The sequence below is a fragment of the Mus caroli genome, unplaced genomic scaffold (assembly GCF_978045245.1).
Source record: "Mus caroli unplaced genomic scaffold, Mus_caroli_1 scaffold_1, whole genome shotgun sequence".
In the NCBI taxonomy this organism is placed as follows: domain Eukaryota; kingdom Metazoa; phylum Chordata; class Mammalia; order Rodentia; family Muridae; genus Mus; species Mus caroli.
The window spans coordinates 113,146,925-113,169,522 of record NW_028227256.1 but is presented as its reverse complement, the minus strand read 5'-3'; the positions used below and the strand labels follow the sequence as shown (position 1 = coordinate 113,169,522).

Sequence of the window (22,598 nt, the reverse complement as noted above, 5' to 3'; positions counted from 1 at the left end):
GAAATTAAAAGTCTGAGTCTGAGCGTATGTGCATATACTCATTGGGGGATGGAATTGAAGAAAAGGCTCGAGGTTTTGAACTGAAATTTACCAAAATGAAGGTGTCATTTGATCACATGAAATACATGGCTACATTAATGAATTTGCATGGGTAAGAGGACTCAGAAGGGAACCTGTATTTATCTGTAAAATGGGCAAAAACACTTCTCAAAATACATAACAATATTTATACGTAAACTTAAGTACAGGTGGCTTGTGTGCCATTAAGCTAAGAAGAGTTAAATTCCAAAGCTCAATTCTGTCACAGAGACACAGAGTGGGGTCCTGTGACTCTCTGTTGGCTGCCAATGGAGATCATATTCCCAGTGTTCACAAGGAAATGTGAAGAAGATATATGATGAAGTAAAGAACAACTTTGTTATCCATATCTCAAGGCACAGCCTGTGTCCCATTAAGCATCACTAAAACACAGAAGTGAATCTAATGGGCCCGAGGATGTCACTCAGTTAATAGAGAGCTTCTCTACAAGCACCCAAATCCTGGACTCATTTGCCAGTGTCCAGGTGGTGCAGGCCTGAAATGCCAGCATGTGGGATGGAGAATGGGACATTATCCTCAGCTATTTGGCACATTCATGGATAGACTGGGACACATGTTACCATATCAAAGAACAAGCAACCCCAGAAACCACATATCATAAGCTTGTAAGTAGATGACACAATAGCTCAGATCAGGTTGTTCCAAATTCATGTTCTTTTCCAATACTATTCCTATATCTTAGGCTTGGAAAATTGGATTTTTTTTCTCTGTAAGCACATTTGAGATATAGTAAGCATCTTAGAGATTTATTCCTGTGATGTGTTATGGAAATCATTTAATATCAATTGGGAATTTATACCCCACCTTTGATCATTCAGTTCCCAGATAAAGGACACATAACTTTTATATTTATAATAAGCCTTATTCAGGACTAGAACTTGGCAGATATCTATACTCTAACATATTAGAGTCTATTGCCCCATTAATAATTCTGAATTATAATTTGCCATGTTTTGTCTGAGATGGTCTCAATTTTAGACAACCCACATGGTCATGCTTTTCTTTCTCACCTAACCCAGGGTGTCTTCTTCTTTCTCCATCCCTTCTTCCTTTCCTTGTGGTTCTCTTCAGACTTCAAGCATGGGAACTCCAGCCCCGCCTATCTCAGTTTTTCCCATCTGCATCTTTATTCAGCATTCAGAGTTAATTTGGGAAGCAAGGTTACATAGAGTCACTTGAGTCTAAGTGCAGATTCTCTCATCCTTGGGGGCAAAATTTAGCATTACAATATATAGGAAAAGACCAAATCTCAACAGTGAAAGACACCATGGCCAAAGCAACTCATTATAAATCTAAACATTTAGTTAGGGATACCTCACAGCTTCAGAGGTTCAGTCTATTATTATTATGGTGAAAACATGGCTTTGTGGAAGCAGACACATTGCTGGCATATCTAAGTGTTCTACATTTTGATCCTAGGGCAGCCAGGATGAGGCTCTCTACACTTGGTGAGATTAAGCATATGGACCTCAAAGCTGACCCCACATTGATATACTTTCTCCAAGAAGTCGAAATCTACTCCAACAAGGCCACACCTCCTAAAATTGCTACTCCTGTGGGGCCAAGCATCCAAGCCTATTAGTCTATGGGGTGGGGGGAATACGTACTCAAACCATGACAGTAAGTGAACACATTCTACCATAACATAGTGAAGAAAATCCTGATTATATCTTATAGAAGATCTGGGTTTTGGAACTTGTGCAATAGTCACTGGTCATTTAAATAATTAGTGATCAAAACAGTGACTTAAATATGGCTAGGTACATATCTATTAAACTTAGAAGGAGTATTTAGTTCCCATTAGCTATGTATCCAGATCTGTGGCTTAGAAGAGCTGGATGGCTTTCTTATGAATTGACATACTTCTATTCTGATTTTCTGCCTCTGTCTCAAACAAATCACCAAGAGTCTATTGTCCAATATGAAGGGAACCAGTTTTCATACATAGTGATATGTATTATATTCATTGCTATTCTCTATGTTTATTTTTAAATTGTGTGTGTGTGTGTGTGTGTTTTGTCTCACAGTGTTCCTGTGGCAAGTTTGTGGGAGTTGATTCTTCTCTTTCCTCCTATGGGTCCCTGGAATCCAAATTAGTATATCAGGCTTGTGAGTCTGTGCCTTTACTTGCTGAGCCATCTCACAGGCACAAGTTTTCAGACTTGTGACAATATGTTATAAACTTCTATTTAAATCTCTAAAAAAGACCTATGGAGGGACTTTAGAACACTAAGCTGTAATTGGCTTATTAGTGACTGAGAAGATTCCAAAGGCCTTGTATTAGAGTAAGAGAGAACCCAAGTTTCTGTCCTTTCTTTGCTGTATTTTTGAAGTTAGTCCACTAATAATTTTATGTAGCTGAAGCTGGCATTAAACTCATTGAATAAAGAAGGATGACCTTGAACTCTGGAGCTTTCTGAATCCAGCACCCAAGTTCTCTAGTTACTGACATGTGTTAGAGAGCCTGGTTTATAATTAATATTTTAGTAAAAAATACTACATTATTATTTTCCATTACAATAATCATGACAGTAACGTTTAATTTGGAAAAAAATAAATTGTTTCATTATGAAACTTTTGTGCCATTTCACTTTGCTCATATTTACCTCAGTTATATTCTGTTCTTTCCTGCTTCCTCCCTCTGTTCTTTTTAATATTACCACATAATCTTCCTTTGACTTCTATACCACAAATATGCATACATATACTGATATATACATTACAATTATTTGTAAATATAATCTTGGTGCTACAAATGAGAGAAAGCATGCAATATTTGTCTTTTTGAGTCACCCTTTTTTCACCAAATGTAATAATCTCCTATCTGTCCATCTTCCTGAGAATGGTATAATTTTGTTCTGCATGGCTGAATAAAACACATTGTATCATTTTCTTTATCCATTAATCTGCTTATGGGCACCTAGTCTACATCCATATCTTGGCTGTAGTAAATAATGTGACAGAGAACATGGATATGTACATATCTAAAATGGGCTACATTAGATCTTTTAGGAATTATCTCATTGTATATAGCTTGATAGAAGATCTATTTAGTTTATATTAGGAATCTCCATACTAGTTTCCATAGTATATGCACCAATTTATATTCTCATCATTAGTATATAAGCTCCTCTGGTCCTTGACAGCATCTGTCATTTTCTTTACAACAGCCACTCTTACAGGTATAATTTCAACTTGCATTTGCTGGTGGCTAAGAATGCCAAATACATTTTCAAACACGTACTAGTTATTAATGCTTGTTATGAGTCATATGCCTAAGCTTATCTTTTTATTGCAGTGTTTTATGATTCAAAGGCATCATAATATAGTGAAAGGACATAGACTTAATCATTTCTACACTTACATATTGTATGTGTGTATGTTAACCTAGGCATGGTGGCATGTCCTTGTATTTTTAGTGCTGGATAGATGGATACAAACCACTCTGACTTGTTTGTAAGGCAGCCTAGCAGATTTTGTGAGGTCCAGGCTAGTGGGGAATCCACTCTATCACATGCATGATTGTTTAGTGGTTACACACACAATGCACACATGCATCTACTTGTACATATATGTTATTACATGTGTGTGTGTGCATGTGACATACTCACACACACTGCGCAGCAAAAAATTGGGGCCATGAGAAATGCCATGGCCCCAATAACCTGAATTTCTTCCGTTGAGTTTAATTTTAAAAATTCTACCACTTACCATCTACACCAAGCTAGAGATCATGTCTTTAAACATGGGTCTTAGGGAATATTCAATGTCAAACTATAGCATGCATTCCAGACTCAACTTGGCCTTTGTGCCATGAGCCATGGACATATTTAGTTGGGAGAGAATCACACTAGAGTGTTAAATAAAATAGTATGCGCAACACAAATAGGTAGGCCTTGCGAGAATCTAATGAAGCATCCTTGGCTTTCTAGAAAATATGGGAGAGAACTTGGGGTTGGCTAAGATGTTCAATGCCCATTCATTTCAGAGGGCTTTAGGGGACTGACCTGTAGAATCATCTTTCGAAGGCTTTGTCTATCTTATCTTCCTTCCAGAGGGATTTTCTTTGTAGAATATTAGGAATTGAATGCGGGATGTTGTCCACAAATTATATATCTGAACACTTGACTTCCCTTCTGGAGTACTGATGGAGACTGCAGAATATTGAGGAGGTGGAACCTCCTGGAAGAAGTACGTTTCAGAGACTCTGGAATAGAAAGATCCGTCGTCTAGTCCTGATTCTGGCTTAAGCTCTTTCTTCTTTTTACCTGTTGCTTCCATCTGACCCCGTATAAACTAATCTGCTTCCTACCTTCCCTGTCTTGGTAGACTATGTCTCCTTCACCAAAAGCCAAGACTAACCCTTCATCTGAATGTCTTTCTGCCAGATATCTTTGTCACAATGAGGACTATAGTAACTGATGTAGGCGGGTAGCTAACAAGGTAAATGATTCATCAAGGAGGCCACAGCTTCAAAGTTGATTGCTTTCTCCTTTACATTTATAAATTGCTTGAATGAGTGCTGTTTCATTTCATATCCCTCACCATTTCCCACCTTCTTGACCTTTGACCAAAGGCAGAATGCCCATAGGTGCTGATATATATGAGAAATGACTGATATATATCAGTCGAGGCAGGCTATATCTTTTCTTTTGGGGTTTTTCGAGACAGGTTTCTCTGTATAGCTCTGGTTGTCCTGGAACTCACTTTGTAGACCAGGCTGGCCTCGAACTCAGAAATCTGCCTACCCCTGCCTTCTGAGTGCTGGGATTAAAGGCGTGTCCCACCACACCCGACTGGCAGGCTATATCTTATTCCAGAGGAAATGACTGCTTCCTTCCACAGTGAAATGAGCTTCTGAGCACTGCAGGTTGGCTACTTCTATGCCCTGAAAAGCTGTTCTGTGGCAATGCCTTAGCCTTGCATAAAGCTGTGCCAAGAAGTAGCAGACAGACTGGAAAAAAATGCAAAAATGCATGAGAGTTACAGGACTTATTTACTGTACCACAGCCCCTTGGAGTTTCCAGGGCACAGTTTTAGTTACAGAGATAGATTGCATCTCACCTTGGCTGGTCATGGGTAGATCTACAGGGAAATAGCAGAGAAATAGAAACCAAGAATTCCATGGTTCAGTCACCAATTGAATGAAAGAAACACAGTGGTACACGATGCATGAACTCTTCTCTCCTGTCTTCCCTCTGCTCTCACTGTTGCTGAATGAAGTTAACCAAGCAAGTCCTAGTGCATGGAGACAGAACTAAGGACTTTCGTTGGGGACCCACAGTCTGCTGCCTAGAAGCTGAGTGGTATAACACTTGAATACTTCCCAGGAATTTGCACAATTTAAGACATACTCAGCACTACCTGGCCCTGTCTGCCTTTCTCTTTCCATCTTTATTTTTCTATACAATAAGTAAATTCATACAAATGCACACACTTTTCTTTGATCTGTGGAGCTTTGCATAATATCTATGAAACAGTGGTATGATTTGATTTAGTGGAGTGGGGTTTTAAAAAGAGCTCAGCCTCTCGGCTTTCTGGCACGAATTAAGGTATGTGAGCATATAAACTTGTGTACGTATATCTGGAGTTGCTTTAGAGAAAGTGCTTATCTGACATCCACACACAGCCACAGCCACAGCCACAATAAGTCTCTGTGACCATTTGGGTGTTTTTTTCCATTTCTCTCATCTTGCCTTGTTTACTTCATCCATTATATATTGTGTAAAGTACAGAGGAGATGCTATGTCAAGAAGACTTCTTCTACACCATCTTCTGACCAACTTAAATCTACCTGAAAATGGTATTTGCAACATTTCATAGTTTTTTAGCATTCTGATTACCAGTTAATGGAAATCTATAAGCTATGGTATTCTCTTTCTCTTCCCCATCTCTGTCTCTGTCTCTCTCTGTCTCTGTCTCTGTCTCTCTCTTGCACACACACACACACACACACACACACACACACACATGTGGATGCATAATTAGTATTGCCAACAAAAATTATTTACAATTTTTTTGGTGACATTATATATTCATAAGATTTCTAATGCTGAAATGAGAAGCTACAATTAATATTCATTGCTTGGAAATGGGCACAGAGTTCCTCTGTTTTGCCTGGGTTATAAATTGGCTCCACCTCGATACACAGCAGAAGTCAAGGTAACAAACATTCTTGAAAATATTCACACTGTTCTGGCAATGGTACCTCAAGGAATTTATTCTGAGTATAAAATCAGTTATGTTAAACATGATCTACATGCAAAATGTTCTTGAAGCCCTATTTATATACTTATTCTTATATACATCACAACAGAAATGGGGGGAGGGACATGTGCACATAGTTATCCTACAGAATTTGGCTGAAGTACAGATGGTGACTTGTGGGAATTTATTATTTCCTCCCACCATGTGTGTCCTGGAAATTAAATGTAGATTCTCAGGTTTAACAGCAAAGCACCGAACCTGCTGAGATGCTCTAGCAGCCTTATTTGCTCTTCCTGTTGGGGGATTGACAATATGGAATAAATAGCTGCATCAAAGGATTGGGAATCCTTTCTTAATCTACATTGGTTTTAGATAATCAAGTCTTTGGCTACCCACTACTATAGAAGAGTAGAAACGTGGACACACACACACAGAGAGAGAGAGAGAGGGGGAGAGAGAGAGAGAGAGAGAGAGAGAGAGAGAGAGAGAGAGAGAGAGGGAGAGGGAGGGAGAGAGAGACAGAGACACTGTATATGCATTATAATGGAACAATAGTGCTCCTATTAGACACCATAAGCTTACAGATAAAAAGTCTATTTTCAAAAATAATTTCCTCATTTTGGAGTTGCTGGCCAGTAAATTTCTACTGATACACAAATGTTACAGGCTATTGCCAATCTTATTAGTTATCTTACAAAATTTATGGTAAGACTCTATTAGCTAAGAACAATACCATCAGTGTTGCCATCTGTGAACTCAGGTTATGCGAGCATGCACAAGACCTCTTTGAGCTCTATCCATATGAAAGTATCAACATGGAGAGAGTGGGTAGACATGAAGTTCCACTCCCATGTGAGATGCTGTTGGCAACTGATAGCTGCTAGAAAAAAAAGAGTCAGTTTTCTTAAAGGATGTCACCCCTAAAAATTGCCTATGGCCATACATCCATGAATATATAGATAGCATAAATTGGACCTGATGGTTAGAACAAAAGAGACCACAAAGTTGGATGGGTAATGGAGTGAACATCTGGAATGGATTCAAGAAAAGGAAATAGACATGGAGAAACTTATTGTGTGGAATTTACAAACTAATAAAGAACTAATAAGAAAAAGGAAATTCATGATTGCATCAACTTTGCTCCTTGTTTACTGACGGTAGCACTGAGCAGAGACACTGGTTACTGGATGCCTAAGATATAGCTGGCACAGACCGAGAATTCCAGACTGTTTGCCTTTATTCCTTCTCAGCTTTAGGAATTTAAGATGCTTGTATAAATTTAACAGGTGGTGAATTTCATTTGTAGAAACTAAGCAGACTGGCACAAGTCAGGTAAGGACTGGATGGAAATCTCACTCCCAATGTGAACCCCAAAAATATGCTCTTCCTATGCAAACCTAAACCCAGAGAACCTAAGACAATAAGTTAGGAAGACAATGCATCTACACAAAATTTCAACAGGGACCGGAGATGTAAAGGACTCAACAGCTAAAAGTGCCACTCTGTCAGAGGGCCAGAATGATGTTCCCAAGGACCCAGGTAGAGAGGCTCAAAAAAGACTGTATTTCCAGTGATGCGGGCTGTGGGAAGTCTAACACATCTGACTACAAAGGGCAGTGTGTGTGTGTGTGTGTGTGTGTGTGTGTTTGTGGTGTATGGACACACACTTGTAGCCATAAAATAATTAAATAGAATGACATAATCTAAGTTATATGACAGTTTTAGTCATTTAGAGAAGTCCAAAGTCAGAATAGACACAACTATATTTTTTCATAAGAATTTGAATATTGAAAAACAAGACCAGGCAATGAAAAGAAAGGAAGACAGTTCCTTAGCACTTACAGTGACAAATGTATTCAGCTTAATCATCAGGGGACAGAGAAATAAGCAAGAAAACACAGACATTGACCCTTGTAAGGCAGTTGGTGGGAACTGAGATGCAAAAAAAAAAAAAAAAAAAAAGAATGCAGAGAGAAAGCTCTGATTTCATCAGCCTGACAAGCATGGCTGAATTCAATAGGAGTTCTGGAATTGATTTCACAGTGATGAACCTAAGTCATCAAAAAATGGTCCAATTTTCTGTTCTGAATGCTGTGTTTAAGAAGGCAAGGAGGCATGTAATCTATCAGAGAAAGATTTCCATTTCAAATAGTTAAATTTTCTTTGAAAACATTTTTGGTGTTTAAAGGGAATAAGTGACAGTTATCTAGAAAATTCATTTAGGTGGAACAATATCTTCCCCCTGAACATTCTAGATTAGTCAAACAGTGCAGTGTATTGGTTTAGGTATCACCCACTCATGCTTTACAAAAATTTCTGTCTACTGTTCTATAGCCACTCAAAACCTAGGAAAGCCAAGCCCTAGGATACTGAGCTTTGCTATAGAATGTGATACTTGATATTATTGTAGCCTTTAGTATAAGTCAGTATTTACAGAAATGAATTGCTTCATATGGACATAGTGGTCCAAGTGGTCAATCTCAGCCCTTGGGAGTAAGAGGTGTGTAGATCTCTGTGAGTACAAGGCTAGCCTGTTCAACACAAGGAGTTCCAGGCCAGCCAGGGAGATGTAGGGAAAGATCTAGATAAATGTTACTATTACCCTCTGTTCCTTGGTCCTCTAAGATACTAGCAGATAATTATTTTATTCTCTTGTTACCTCAGACCACACTGAGTTCACCACCTGTCATGATGGGCTTTAAACCTTGAAAGTAAATTCCACATCTAGATGCTTTCTTAGATGTTACCTCACAACAGCAAGAAAGTTAACTAAAACATATGGAATAGCCAATCATTCAATCACTATAAAAACAGCATCAGAAAAATTGAAAATTATTTAGCCGTTTCTTTATTTTTTCTGAAATGCAACTTTAGGGTTAGGTATTGTTTTCATAGCTAGAGTGCTTTCCGTCCATGCAGCAAAGCCCTGACTTTCATGGTCAGGTAGACAGATAAAAGCAAGCATGGTGGAGCAGATTTGAACTCTCAGAACTCTAGAGGTAGAAGCAAAGTAATCAGAAGCTGAAGGTCAATCTCAGCTATATAATGTGTTCAAAGCAAACATACATTACATGAGACCCTCTATCTTAACAACTGAGAAATTAATTAAAAATGAAATTTTACTGTTAGAGTCATATACATTGATGTTTCTTTTTCACACACATAAATTCTGTGAAAACAGAGTAATTCCTACTTATCCTTCTTGGTCTCTTTGCCTGGTGCTCTCTCCTTAGATATCCTTGGATCTAGACACAACTCATCACTCTTGTGTGTATATACTGGGGTCTTTGATACCTTCTGATGCCATCTTCCATCTCCTCCAACACAGTTTCCAACTACCACACTGTACATGTCTAGCTCAAATGCTGTTTCTTTAAAAACCCTCATTATTCCCAATTTTGTTTAGGATGTATATTGACAGGGTGTCTTTTTGCAGAAACAAAGACAAATATAGACTCAACAGACCGTGTCTGAATATCAGTCAAGACTCCTGATATTCTTTGATTTACATCTCTCCAAAACAAAGTGAGTAAGTGCAGTGTAGTTTAATTCTTATAAAATATACCTTTCATATATATGGTTTGTAGGTTGTATTATGGGTATCTTGAGCTTTTGGGATAATATCCACTTATCAGTAAGTACATACCATGTGTGTTCTTTTGTGTCTGGGTTACTTCACTCAAGATGATATTTTCTAGTTCCATCCCCTTGCCTGTGAATTTCATGAAGTCATTGTTTTTAATAGCTGAGTAGTAATCCATTGTGTAATTGTACCATATTTTCTGTATCCATTCTTTTGTTGGATACATTTTGTTTGTTTCATTTGGGTTGTTTCCAGCTTCTGGCTATTATAAATAAGGCTGCTATGAACATAGTGGAGCACGTGTCCTTATTACAAGTTGGAACATCTTCTGGGTATAAGCTCAGGAGTGGTATAGCTGGGTCTTTAGGTAGAACAATTTCAAATTTTCTGAAGAACTGGAAGATTGATTTCCAAAGTGGTTTTATGAGCTTGCTGTCCTACCAGCAATGGAGGAGTGTTCCCGTTTCTCCACATCCTTGCCAGCATCTCTTGTCACCTGCATTTTGATCTTAGCCATTCTGATTAGTGTGAGGTGGAATCACGGGGTTGTTTTGATTTGCATTTCACTGATGACTAAGGATTGCTTTAAGTGCTTCTCAGTCATTTGAGGTTTATCAGGTGAGAATTCTTCTTTTTAAAGTTGTGTACCCCATTTTTTAAATAGTATTTAATTTGGTTCTCTTTGTGTCTAACTCTTGAGTTCTTTATAGATTTTGGATATTAGCCCTCTATCAGATGTACTGTTGATAAAGTTTTTTTTTTCCCAATTGCCGTAATAAAACACCATCACTGAATGAAATGTAAGAAGAAAAGCTTATAATTTGCAACTGACACTCCATAATTGAGAGAAGTCAGGACAGGGACCTGGAATCAGGAAACAAAGCAAAGGACATAGAGGAACACTGCTTTTTAGCTTGTTCCTTCATTTTTTTCCCCAGGTGCATTTTCATGGTTTTTTTTTTTTCTTATATACCTCAGGACTACCTACCCAATAGTACAGCATATAATTGACTGGACTTCTCATATCAGTCATTAAGAAAATTACCATTTGTAAATATATCTTTAATTGAGGTTCCCACTTCTCCAATGATTCTAACTTCTTTCAGAAAAAAAAAATACAGACAGAATATTGGTAGGTTTCATCAAACCAGGAAGAAAGATAGGACCTTACCTGGTGTGTTAAGTAGATGGGATCTCCTACAGTGGTACATCACCTCCTGTTCACAGTATTCTGAGCCATCAATCAAAGCTTCCAGCTGCTCCATACTGCCACCATAGTTTAAGGTCATGGAGTAGGGATTCTCAGGGCTGGAACCCTGTACCCGTGTCAGCTCTGTGTTGTTGTGCTGAACTGTCATCCATATCTTGTCCTCTACATAGACAACAATCCAAAACAAGAGATGTTAGAAGAACTTCTAAGGAAGATTATATAAACAGTGAGTCATTCAAAGTACAATAGAGGCTCCTTCTGAGTGTTCTATGTAGACAATGGGATCAACACATTTTATTCCTTAAAGAAGAAAAAGAGAGTTTTGTTACTTATAGTGTTCTACCTCTGGTTAATAACAGGCAAATAATCTTAGGAGTTATGTTTATGAATCCTTATTCTACAAGTTTTATACTATGTAATTAATGCCATTATTAATTTAAAATTGATAAATATAGTCTTCCTCATTATCCATAGAGAAACAGTTTGAAGAGTTTCTAAAATATGTCAACATATGTAGGTGTTCAAGTTTCTCACATAAAACAGCAAAGCATTTATATATACACCTACCTTAAACTTTAAATCATCCTCATATTACTTTTGATATGTAAAAAAATAGATGCTATGCAAACAGTTGTTATACTGTACTGTGTAAGGAAAATAGAAAATACTAAGGTAAGTTCAGTACATACACAGTATCAGAGGTAATTTCTTTAAAAAAAAATTAAAAACAACAGTATCATGTTAAAACAACAGCTACAGACACTATGGATCTATAAGGCAACCCATCATTATCACGGGTTAAACTATATCATGTAAGCATAAGGATCTGTGTATGAAACCTGAAGTGGCAATGAAAACAAAATGCTGGGCATGCTAATGCTTGCTTGTAATTCCAGTGCTTGAGAGCAGAGAGTGGTAGACCCCTGGGTCTTGCTGACCAGACAGCCCATCCTACTAAAGTAACAAGCCAATGGGTGTTTTTATTCAAAGGAACAAAATATGTTGGAAAGACGACTCAGAAGTTCAGAGGGTGCCCTGCTCTTACAGAAGACACAAGTTCAGTCCCAATATTCCACAATAGGTATTCACAACTAAATCTGATTCTATCATTGGGAAATACAATGCTCTCTTCTGGCTCGTAGAGACATTTGCACTCACGTGCACAGATTCTTTCCCAACACAAATACACACTTTTATTTTAATCTTTAAAGGGAAACGAAGATGAATGACATCTGAGGAATATCAACCAGGGTTATCCTTAGGCTTCCAAATACATGCAAAAACATGAACAAACACTCATGGTAACTATTCTTGGTTGTTTACATGACTCTATCTGGATGACATAACTAAAATCAAAGCATCTGAGTAATATCTGTAAGAGATTTTTTAAAATTAAGTAATTTGAATGGGAATATCCACTCTTTAATCCAGATCTTTTGAGGTGGAAATATCAACCTTTCTTCTGGGCCACACTTCCTGGTGGCAGCCTATAAAAGGGGCATGGAAGAAGGAAGCTCTTGCTCTTTACGAGCCCATAGTTACTCTTGCTGGAAAGTTCATTCACTGACATTAGAGCCTACTTCTTTGGGATTCTGGTATTTACTGTAAAACAGTTGAGAAAGCCAGCCTCCCAGGACTACTGTATTCTTGGACTTTCTGTTAGTAGATAGCTATTGTTTGACTAGTTTGACCATAGCTTGTAAATCACGCTAATCAATTCTATAGCTACATATTCTGACAGGTCTGGTCCTCTAGAGTATCCTGAATAATAATAATAATAATCATATATACACACATATAAAAATTATCTGAAAATCTCTATACTGAAAAACTCAAAGACATGTGACTCTTTCAAGAAGAACAAAAGGAGAAGATAAGAAAGAATGCAAGATATCAGTAAGAGATAGGAATTTGGTTTTAAAGGTAGAGAAATCTGTACTTGAAAGCCACTTTTGCCAGTATGAAACTTAGACTGGTAACTTGGGTGTTATAGTCAATTGAAGCATGTGACAGCCAAAATAGGTGGAAGTACCAATTACACAAGTAGGCAGCATGACTGCTATGAGGAACAGAAATCAAGACCATTAAGTTGCAAGGCAGGCTGGAGAGGTGACACAGCAGTTAAAACAGTCTGCCTCTCTTCCAGAAGTCTAAGTTAGATGGCACACAAATAAATACCTGTAGTGCCAGGCCCAGGGGGATCCATCTCTGGCCTGTAAGGCATCTAACCTCTCTGGCCTGTAAGGCATCTAAACACACAAGTGCACATACCAACAAAAGATACACAAGAATAAAAACAAGTAAATCTTGAAGTTGTAAGACCCTCTGTGGACTATGTTGGACACTTGTGATAACTTGGGGGAAACCATTTACTGCAACTTGATATGCAGTTTAATTCTGAACATCCTCACAGATAAAGCAGGGGAGGAAACAGGAAGACTTGAAAAGCACTTGCCACCAGAGAATCTTGCCCACATCATTACATTATTCTTCATAGAGTCCAAGAGCAGAAAAGGAACAAAGCAGAGAAATCATGTGGTTTCTTCCCTCTTCCACCCTCTTAGTTTTACAAATGTAGAAACAAAGGCCCATAAAGAAAAGCAATAACCCACAGCATTTCTATTACAGAGCACTAGTTGGAAAACATGCTGAAGGCAACTGTTATTATTAACTGTAAATAGCAAGATTAGGGTCATTGGCATGATTTAGCTCCAAATAAAAGGAAAGAACTGACTACTTGGATGTTCTGTATTAATTCTTCCCATAAATTCTTTCTGTGACCTGGGAAAAGATATTTCATCACCCTACACTTCTGTGTCAATATATTAGAAGAAGGAAAAAGTGATTTGGTTTGGTTTTAATTATTTCCTTAAGATTTTTCCAACTTGGGAATAGTTCTTATATCATCCAATTAAATCATGCTCAATGACGGTGAATCACCCTGGGAATAATTTCCCAAACCAATTAATTAATAACCACCATGTTACCAGGGGAAAATGTGCTTTGCTATTTTGAAATAGTGTTACATTCTTCATTTTAATCTATTGAAGAAACTAATTCCATTGAATTTTAGCTCCTAAAATAAAATGATGGAAACTCATATTGTTAAAGTTGTTAAAAGAATATTCACCTGAGACTCCAAGAATTTTGTTAATATCTTGTTTATATTGTTTGACAAATGACCATAACCAAAGAGCAAGTTGGAGTGAAAGTGTTTATTTGGCTTACACTTCTATACCATTGTTCATAATCAAATGAAGTCAGGACAGGAACTCAAATATGGCTGGAACATGGAGGCAGGAGCTAATGAAGATGCCATCCATAGAGAGGTGCTGTATAGTTGCTTGAGCTCCATGGCTTCCTGAGACAGCTTTCTTATGGAACCCACCACCAGACTAGGGATGCACCACCCATAATGGCTTCCCCTATCAATTACTTATTAAGAAAACATCCTACATATTTGCCTAGAATGCAATAAAATGGAGTCATTTTCTCAATTATATTGAGGGTCTCTCCTCTCTGAGGACTCTAGCTTGTGTAAATTTTACACAAAACTAGCCCGTACAATGTCAACATACACAAATATAATACAATTAGCAAAAGAGTTATTATTCAATAAATGAGATGCTATAGAATGAGGAATAAAAATGGACAGCTTTGAAATGGTTGGGATGTTCATGGGAGGATTTGTATTTCTAAGGTATATGGATGGAGTAATGCTACTGCCCCCATACTAGAACATCTTTCAGACATTATGTATTAAATTTACAGATATCACAGACCCAATCACAAATCAAAGAGTAAAGACCAAGGGAAGAGGTTATTCCTTGGAAACTGTAGCTCATTAGCTAGATTATTTTCAAAGCTCTCCTGACTTATTCCTTCTCACTGCCATATATCTGTCTATCAAATTGCAGCAATGCTCTATAATCTATTATCTACTAATTTTCTATGATTGATTATCTATCATCCTTCTATCTATCATCTATCTATTAATCATCTACCTATCTGCCATCTAATCATCTGTTAGAAGTTATCTTTTCTTCATTCTCTATGTATATAACCTGTTTCTAAAGGAATGTCTGCATATTATTACTCAATCAGTAGTTTGTTATTTCTTCTTATATAGATGGAGGTATTTCAAATCTCTATATTTATTATATGACTTCACTCATTTAATTAGTTTACTGCAATCATGTTCTGTCTTTGGTGAGATGGAAATGGAACCTGTATCAAAGTTGAGTGTTCATTTTCAGCATGCTGATTTTGCCTTTGGATATTGAATGGGAAGTAATTTCTAATAATTCAACTTAATAATTGACACTTTTTGGTACATGTTCACCAATGCACAATGTGAAGAAGATAGAAAAGAACAATACAGTGCTCCAAATGGCCCTTCTCAACTCAGTCAATAGGCATCAATAGTCAAACTATAAGCATTGTTTTAGGATGAAGAAGAGAGAAAAAGACTTAAAGCCCTAGCTCACATCTGATTTTCCTTAAGGGATACTCAAATAAGTGGAATTCACTTTAAGTCATTCTTTATACATACAAACAATGTGAATTGAGACCAGGTTGACTCATCTCTGGAGTACTTCATTAATCAAAATGTACCTGTGAATCTGCACATTGAAGTCTGTTGGTTTCATCAATGGGATAGTGAACATTTCTGTGTGTTATTTAGCTTGAGAGTGTGTGATACCTAATTGTCATTGTCAACATAACAGACACCATAATCATCTCAAAGATAAATTTCTGAGCATACATGTGTTTTAATTTCTAACCTTATTAGATTTATCATGGAGAAAGAGGGTCCATTGTAAAACAAGCATCACAATTTCATGGGATTGATTCCTGGACTGGACAAAAACAAAGCTGGAAGCTGAGCACCAGTATTAATCCCTCTCTGCATGCTTCCTTTCTACAGATGCAATGGAACCAGGTGCCACAATCTCCCAGTGCCATGCCTTCCCAATGATGGACGATACGTTTCACCTCTCAGACAAATAAATGTTTCTTTCCTAAAGTTGCTTTGGTTAGATATCACATTTAGAAGTAAGAAAATAAATAAAACAGCATAGCTGTTCAACACTTTTTCTGTAAGGGTCCTGACTAAATCATTGCTGTCAAGTCCTATGACATCACTGAAATTCATATTTTTTCCTGTTGCAGCCACAATATTGTTATAATGTTTTTATGTTATATCATAAAAAGGCACATAACAAACCTGTGTGAAAGAACTAGATGCTGTGGCATGTGCTTGTATTCCCAGCACACTAGCAGAGGAGACAGCTGGTTCCTAAGGCTTTCTGGCCAGCTAGCCTAGCCAAATCAGTGAGTTCCAGGCCATTTAGTGACATTGTGACACAAAACACAAGAAATAGCATTTGAAATTATCCTCTGACCTCAATACATTCTGGCACACATGAACACACACACACACACACACACACACACACACACACACACAAGACATCCAAAGGAAATAAGATATTGCAGAAAGAGCGTCCTGGCAAGTGATGACAGGATATTCTGTAGCATTCTCTCTCTTTTCTTGTGTGTTGGAAAATTGTTCCTTTTCATTGCTCCAGTCCATTTTCCCCAACCAGTTTCTAGACATTCTACTTGGTTCCTTTGGCTATCATTTCAGAAGCTGTAAATTGTTTACATACAAAACCAAAATTTAATATTCTTTCAGAGTTTTCTTCAATTATATCTGATTGGTATTATTATTAAAGAAAGAAAGAGACAATAACTCTGATTATTAAAGCTACATTCTGCATACATATCTGTCTTGGCTGAGAAAAAAAAAAGCTGTATTTTCTCTGTAATAATGCTTGGAAAGAAGAGAGATCTCCAGATTGTCAATATCCTGCTTAACTGAACTGAAATCACTCTAGGGAGCTGCTTGTATTCCTTCAATCAGTTTGACAATTTTATACTTTAATTATAATGAAATGATTCTATACTAAGGTCTCAGTGGTCATTTCTGCCACAGTTATATGTGGGGCAATGGGCTAAGCACAGACAGTCTGGTCTCCAGTGGAGCTTAGGTCTTGAACCCCGGTGGGACCTGGTAGGTGGTAATTTCCACCTACGTGAGACAGAAGGTGTTTGATCATGTCTCCTGGACACCTGGCTCCTGTCAATGTTACAGCCCCCACAGGAAAGGTGCGTGGCTATCAGTCACATTGGAACAGCACAAAGCCTTCCCACATGCAAATAAGTATTTCCCCAAATTCTCAGTCCAAGCCAATGAAAGATACCTGCTGTTGAACCCTGAATCACCCCCAAAACTGTATAAATCCATCCAGTGAATTAAAAGTGCACAAGAACTACTCCTTTGTCTGAGTCTTTTGTTCCAAGAGCTGTATGTAACAAGGCTCTTCTCCAGAAGAGCCACTTGAGGTCCTGCTGTGCTCCCCACAGGATAGTCAGCTTTTCCTCAGCCCAGCATGACCCAACTCAGATCAGAGCCAGAGCAGCTCAGAGTTACTTAGGGACCTGGAAGGCACAGCTTCCCTGCCTGCACTTGCTTCCCTTCACTGGAACCCTTGACCAGGACTGGATAGAGATCTGCGTGGAAAACCTCTGATACCCAGGCCCACAGTTATATATGTTGACAAATTGAATTTTCTATGCCACGTGTAAAGACACTTTACATAGCCCTCAAATACTGCTTCTACCATGTATTCACTGTCTACTTGTGTACAGTACTCTGTTGTCTTCTATCCTTCTGAATTGATGCTCATTTAACTTTTCATGCTTGTGCCTTGTCTCTCCATTTAACTCACAAAACTGACAGGTAAGAAACATTAGCTGAGGCTTAGCTTCTATGATTTCCAGAGGTAAGGGATTATATATTACATCTAGTTTCCAGCACTTATTTTACTATTCACAAGATTCTGGAAGAAGCAGATCAGCTCCCCAAGTCTCAGTCTAGTAGTCTTTTAGCTGGGCAGTCTAGTGCCCAGTACTCTGAGTACTAAATTAAAACACATATGTTGGCCTAAAGCACTGATTCAACTCAGGCTAGGAATTTACCGTAACACCTGCCACGGTGTTTGACTCATTTTTAACAATCAAGCCAGCAAGCCACTCTGTTGATGGTATTCTAGGAGCATCTGAAGAGGTTAGTGGAATAAATTAAAACCCCAGAACACAAGAGAATATAGAATCTAAATATTTTAGAGAGACAAATTAATACACTTTTCCATTTTCTTCTATGTATGTATGTATTCATGCATGCATATATGTATGTATGTATTTGCATGTATGTCAGCTCATATATATGCTGGGTTTGAGATGCCCATGTGTGCTCATGCAAGTGGAGGCATGAGACTGATGTTGAGAATTATCCTTGATTAATCTTTCTCAGTCAAAGCCTGAGCTCTCAGTGTAGCTAGTATTAGTCATCAGTTTGTTCTCCAAATCTCTTCCTGCTGCTTTCCCAATCTGGTAGTACAGGTGAGCCCCCATGGCCATTGGCATTTACATGAGTTCTAAGGATATAAACACAGGCCCTAATGTTCTTATGATGAAAATTTCAACCATAGAGATGCCTCCCCAGCCAGTCACAATAGGTTATTCCTTTTGACTTATATTGCTACATAAACATAAGACTATAAAAATTAAGACCTGATAAGTCTATTTAGCACACAAATATACTTTTCATAAAAAAATTCAGTGAAGTTTGAAGAAATCAGAAAGGAAATGTTTGAAATCCATAGAAAGAATCAAAATTAAATGTATAATCTGCCAGGTATTCTGGACACAATTAAGTGCTCCTTAAATCTTTAGATAAACAAGAAGACTATCTCAAACCCAGTGAGCAGGAAAAAATAATAAGGGTTAGGGTGACAAATAATGAAATAGAGACTATGAGAAAAGTGCATAATATTAATAAGAGTTGAGTCTTTGAAAAAGTTAGTGTTTGTCAAACTCACCCAAATACAGAGAGAAGATCCAAATTAAGAAAATCAAAGATAAATAGAGAATTGTTAGAACAGATTTCAGTTAAATATAGATCATTTTATCGTTACAAACATGTCCAGGAACCTATGCTGTGGGACCCATGTTCCCTTCAACCTTTATAATGGTAAGGATGACAATTGAATGTAAAGCAATTTCCATCTCCTTTAAAAGCTGCCAAGAGCTGTTATTTCTCTCAAGAATGCTAGTGCAGCTTCTCAGGGAGGAAAGCATTCCTGTCTATTGTACCAACCACAGACAGCTGCTTTTAGAACAGAGCTTCTCTGTTTGTGGTAGCATGCATGAACAGTTCCCGGCCACTGCCCTCCTTGCATTAGCTGTGATGTACCCAGTATCACATCCATCATTACTTTTCCACCTACCTATGATGGCCACATTTACAACTTCCAGGCAACATACTTGACTGTGATTTATGTTCTCAGTTCACTCTAGCCTTTATAGTTTATGTGGCTTTTTGAGGAATTATTTTTCTTTCTTCCTTGCTTTAAAGTGGATGGCATGATCAAAGAGACCCAGGAAATTGGTTCTTATGGTCTAACAAGGTAGAAGGGTTAGAGTGAATCAAATTTTGTACCTGTGTGTTTAAAGAAATGTTATGTGTTGCCTGATAGTGGTGGCATATATGCCTTTATTCCCAGCACTTGGGAGGCAGAGACAGGGGGATTTCTGAGTTCAAGGCTAGCCTGGTCTACAGAGTGAATTCCAGGACAGCCAGGGCTATTGAGAGAAACCCTGTCTTGAAACCCGCCACCCAAACATTATGTGTCTAAGATGCTTAGGGCTCTTTATTAGTGACTTATACAGACATAAGGTATAAGGTACAGGTAAATGAATACTATAGCCCCTGAGCACATGAGTATATATCTGGGTGCTGAGGTTTCGTAGAGATATGCTTACCTAACATGAAAGAAGAACTGTGTTTTATACCCAGCCCTACATAAACTGGATATGGTAGTAAATCCCAGTGATTTTTGTACTTAATTAGGAAATCAGGAAGATTGGGAGTTTATAATCATCCACTGCCACAGAGTGAGTTCAAGGCCAGCCTGGATACATCAGACCCCATCTAGAAAAGTGGCTCCCTGAAACAAGAGTTTGTTTGTTTGTTTGTTTGTTGTTTGCTTTCTCATTGAGATGTATATGTGGTACAATAAACATGTAAGACTCAGGTCCAGGTCCAGCCATTTTCCCCATTGATGTTCAGTGTTTTATCTCTGTGGCATACAGAGAGGAACACTTTGAAATCAACTTATTAATTATATTCGGAGTAAAGAACAGTGATGCTGTTCTTGTGGGTGGTTCTTGCAGTGGTCTTACAAGTATTCATTTTCTTTTCCTCTTGAGACTCTTGTCAGGATCTCCTGTCACCTAGACTTTAAGTAATTGTTTTTAAAAAGACGTATTTTTAGGAGGATAGAGAGATAGCGCAGAAGAGATCAGCTCTTGCTGTGCTTACAGCAAATCCAGATTTCATTGAAAACATAAACAAGGAGGATTGAAACCATATGAAACTCAATTTCAGGAGAACTGTCAGGTTTTTCTGGCCTTCAGAGGTACTAGGTATGCCTTGGGTACAGGTACACAGAAACAATTTCTCCTACTGATGAAATAAAAATAAATAAGTCAGATGAGCCATGGTAATGCATTCCTTTAATCCCAGAATTTGGGAGGCAGAGTCAGGCAAATCTCTGAGTTCAAAGCCAGTCTGGTCTACAGAATGAATTCTCAGCCAGAGCCACACAGAAATCCTTTCTCAAAAAACCTGAATAAATAGATAAATAGATAGATAGATAGATAGATAGATAGATAGAAGATGATTTGCATATGTACATGTGTGTTTGGAGAAATGTATGGGTACTCACATGCAACAATGCATTTGTAAAGCCAAAGGGATTAAATGTAGATCATCAAATTTAGCAAGTGTCTTTACTCACGAAGCTAACTGGTTACTCTTTCGACTCCTCATATAGCCAAGAGTGACCTTGAGTTGCTGATCTGTATGACTATATTTCTCTAGTGCTGTTCCCAGACATACCTTACAACTGCTTGATTTATGTAATACTAGGGATGGTACCCAGGGCTTCCTGAAATCTATGTAAATACTCTATCAACTGAACCATATTTGTAGTCCTTGTCTTAGAAGTTTCTATGAGGCCTTGGCAGCATTTTGTGACAGACATTATTTGATACAGTCTAGAGAAGAACATGGTGACTCATTCAAAGCTACCTTCTATTCCAAAATGTCACTTTCATTATCGAGTGATGGTTGCCTTGAGCCTTGATATTTCCCAACCTCTTCTTTGTACAAATAAAAATATAAAATTATCCCTCCTTCATATTTCACCATGTAGACTAAAGATTAAAACACTATTAATTTGTAACACAGAGCCTCAAAATAAATAGTGTTTCATAATCCTCTCTTTAGATATTTGAAGATGTGCAATATCACACTAGGAAGATTTCGGAGACTGAACCGAAGGCAAAGGGCACTATTTACCCTTGCTTCTCTAAGACTAAAAGAAGGGAGTTCTTTCCCCATTTCCCTTTCTCTCTCTCTGTCTGACTCTCTCTTTCTTTTTCTCTTTTTATATGTATCTCTCTGTGTATTACATGTATGTAAACATATGTGTATTCATATGTGTTTGAGTGCACATGGTTTTTTTATAGCTGGTATCCTCAATTATTCTCCTCTCTATTTACTAAGGTCTTTCATTGAACCTGGAATTTACCAACTAAGCTATTATAAGCTTTTCTCCTGATCCTGTAAAACTCCCTTCTAAATCTGGAATTAAAGATGGGACATCATAACTGTCAAGATTTTAATGTAGACTCTGAAACTCTAAACTCTGGTCCTCATACCTAAATGCCAGGCTCCTCATCCATTAAACTATCTCCCATCCTGAACAAAGGAGATTCTAACTGTAAGTCTGTCTGTCTATTCAATGTATGCTCTGGTTCTGGGGAAACTTATAAAAAAGGAAAGGTCAGAGATAGTAGAATTAATTTACATTTCAATTGACACTCCTATCCCCAAGCCTGTCACAACATAAATGTCATTGTCTCTGTTACATGCCACAGTATGTGGGCAGCCTTTTTTAATGTGTCAGGTCTCATTCACACTAATTAATATAAAATCAATGTCTTTACCCTCTTGTTTTGAAAAGCAATATAGACTACAAGGAACAAAATTGTCTCATAAACCTCTGTCTAATACCTTGCTGTCTAGTAAGATTTCTATTGCTATGATAAAGTATCCTGACAAAAGTAAATTAATGGAATAAGAGTTTATTTTGAATCCCAGTTCAAGGCCCTAATAAAGAATTGTGTAAAGCCATGGTATTTGGAGAGTGACATATCTGGTCCCATTGTGTCCACAATCAGGAAGCATAGAGTGATTAGCACTTTTGCTTAGCTCATTTTGTCCTTTTTATACAGCATTGTATCCATACCTGGAGGAGCCTTTGATACTGCCACTAAGAGTGGATGAGCCTTCTCATCTCAATAACC

The 22,598-nt window shown here is 37.7% G+C and overlaps 1 protein-coding gene across 2 annotated transcripts in view; it reads right to left on the bottom strand.

The window, feature by feature from the left end:
- Cntnap5 (contactin associated protein family member 5) overlaps positions 1-22,598 on the bottom strand; it is a 928,932-nt gene that overhangs the window by 300,024 nt on the left and 606,310 nt on the right. For both annotated transcript variants that reach the window (XM_029481690.2, XM_029481709.2), the window contains one exon: positions 11,061-11,261. In XM_029481690.2, coding sequence (XP_029337550.1) covers positions 11,061-11,261 — 201 coding nt within the window. The remainder of the gene's footprint in view (positions 1-11,060; positions 11,262-22,598) is intronic.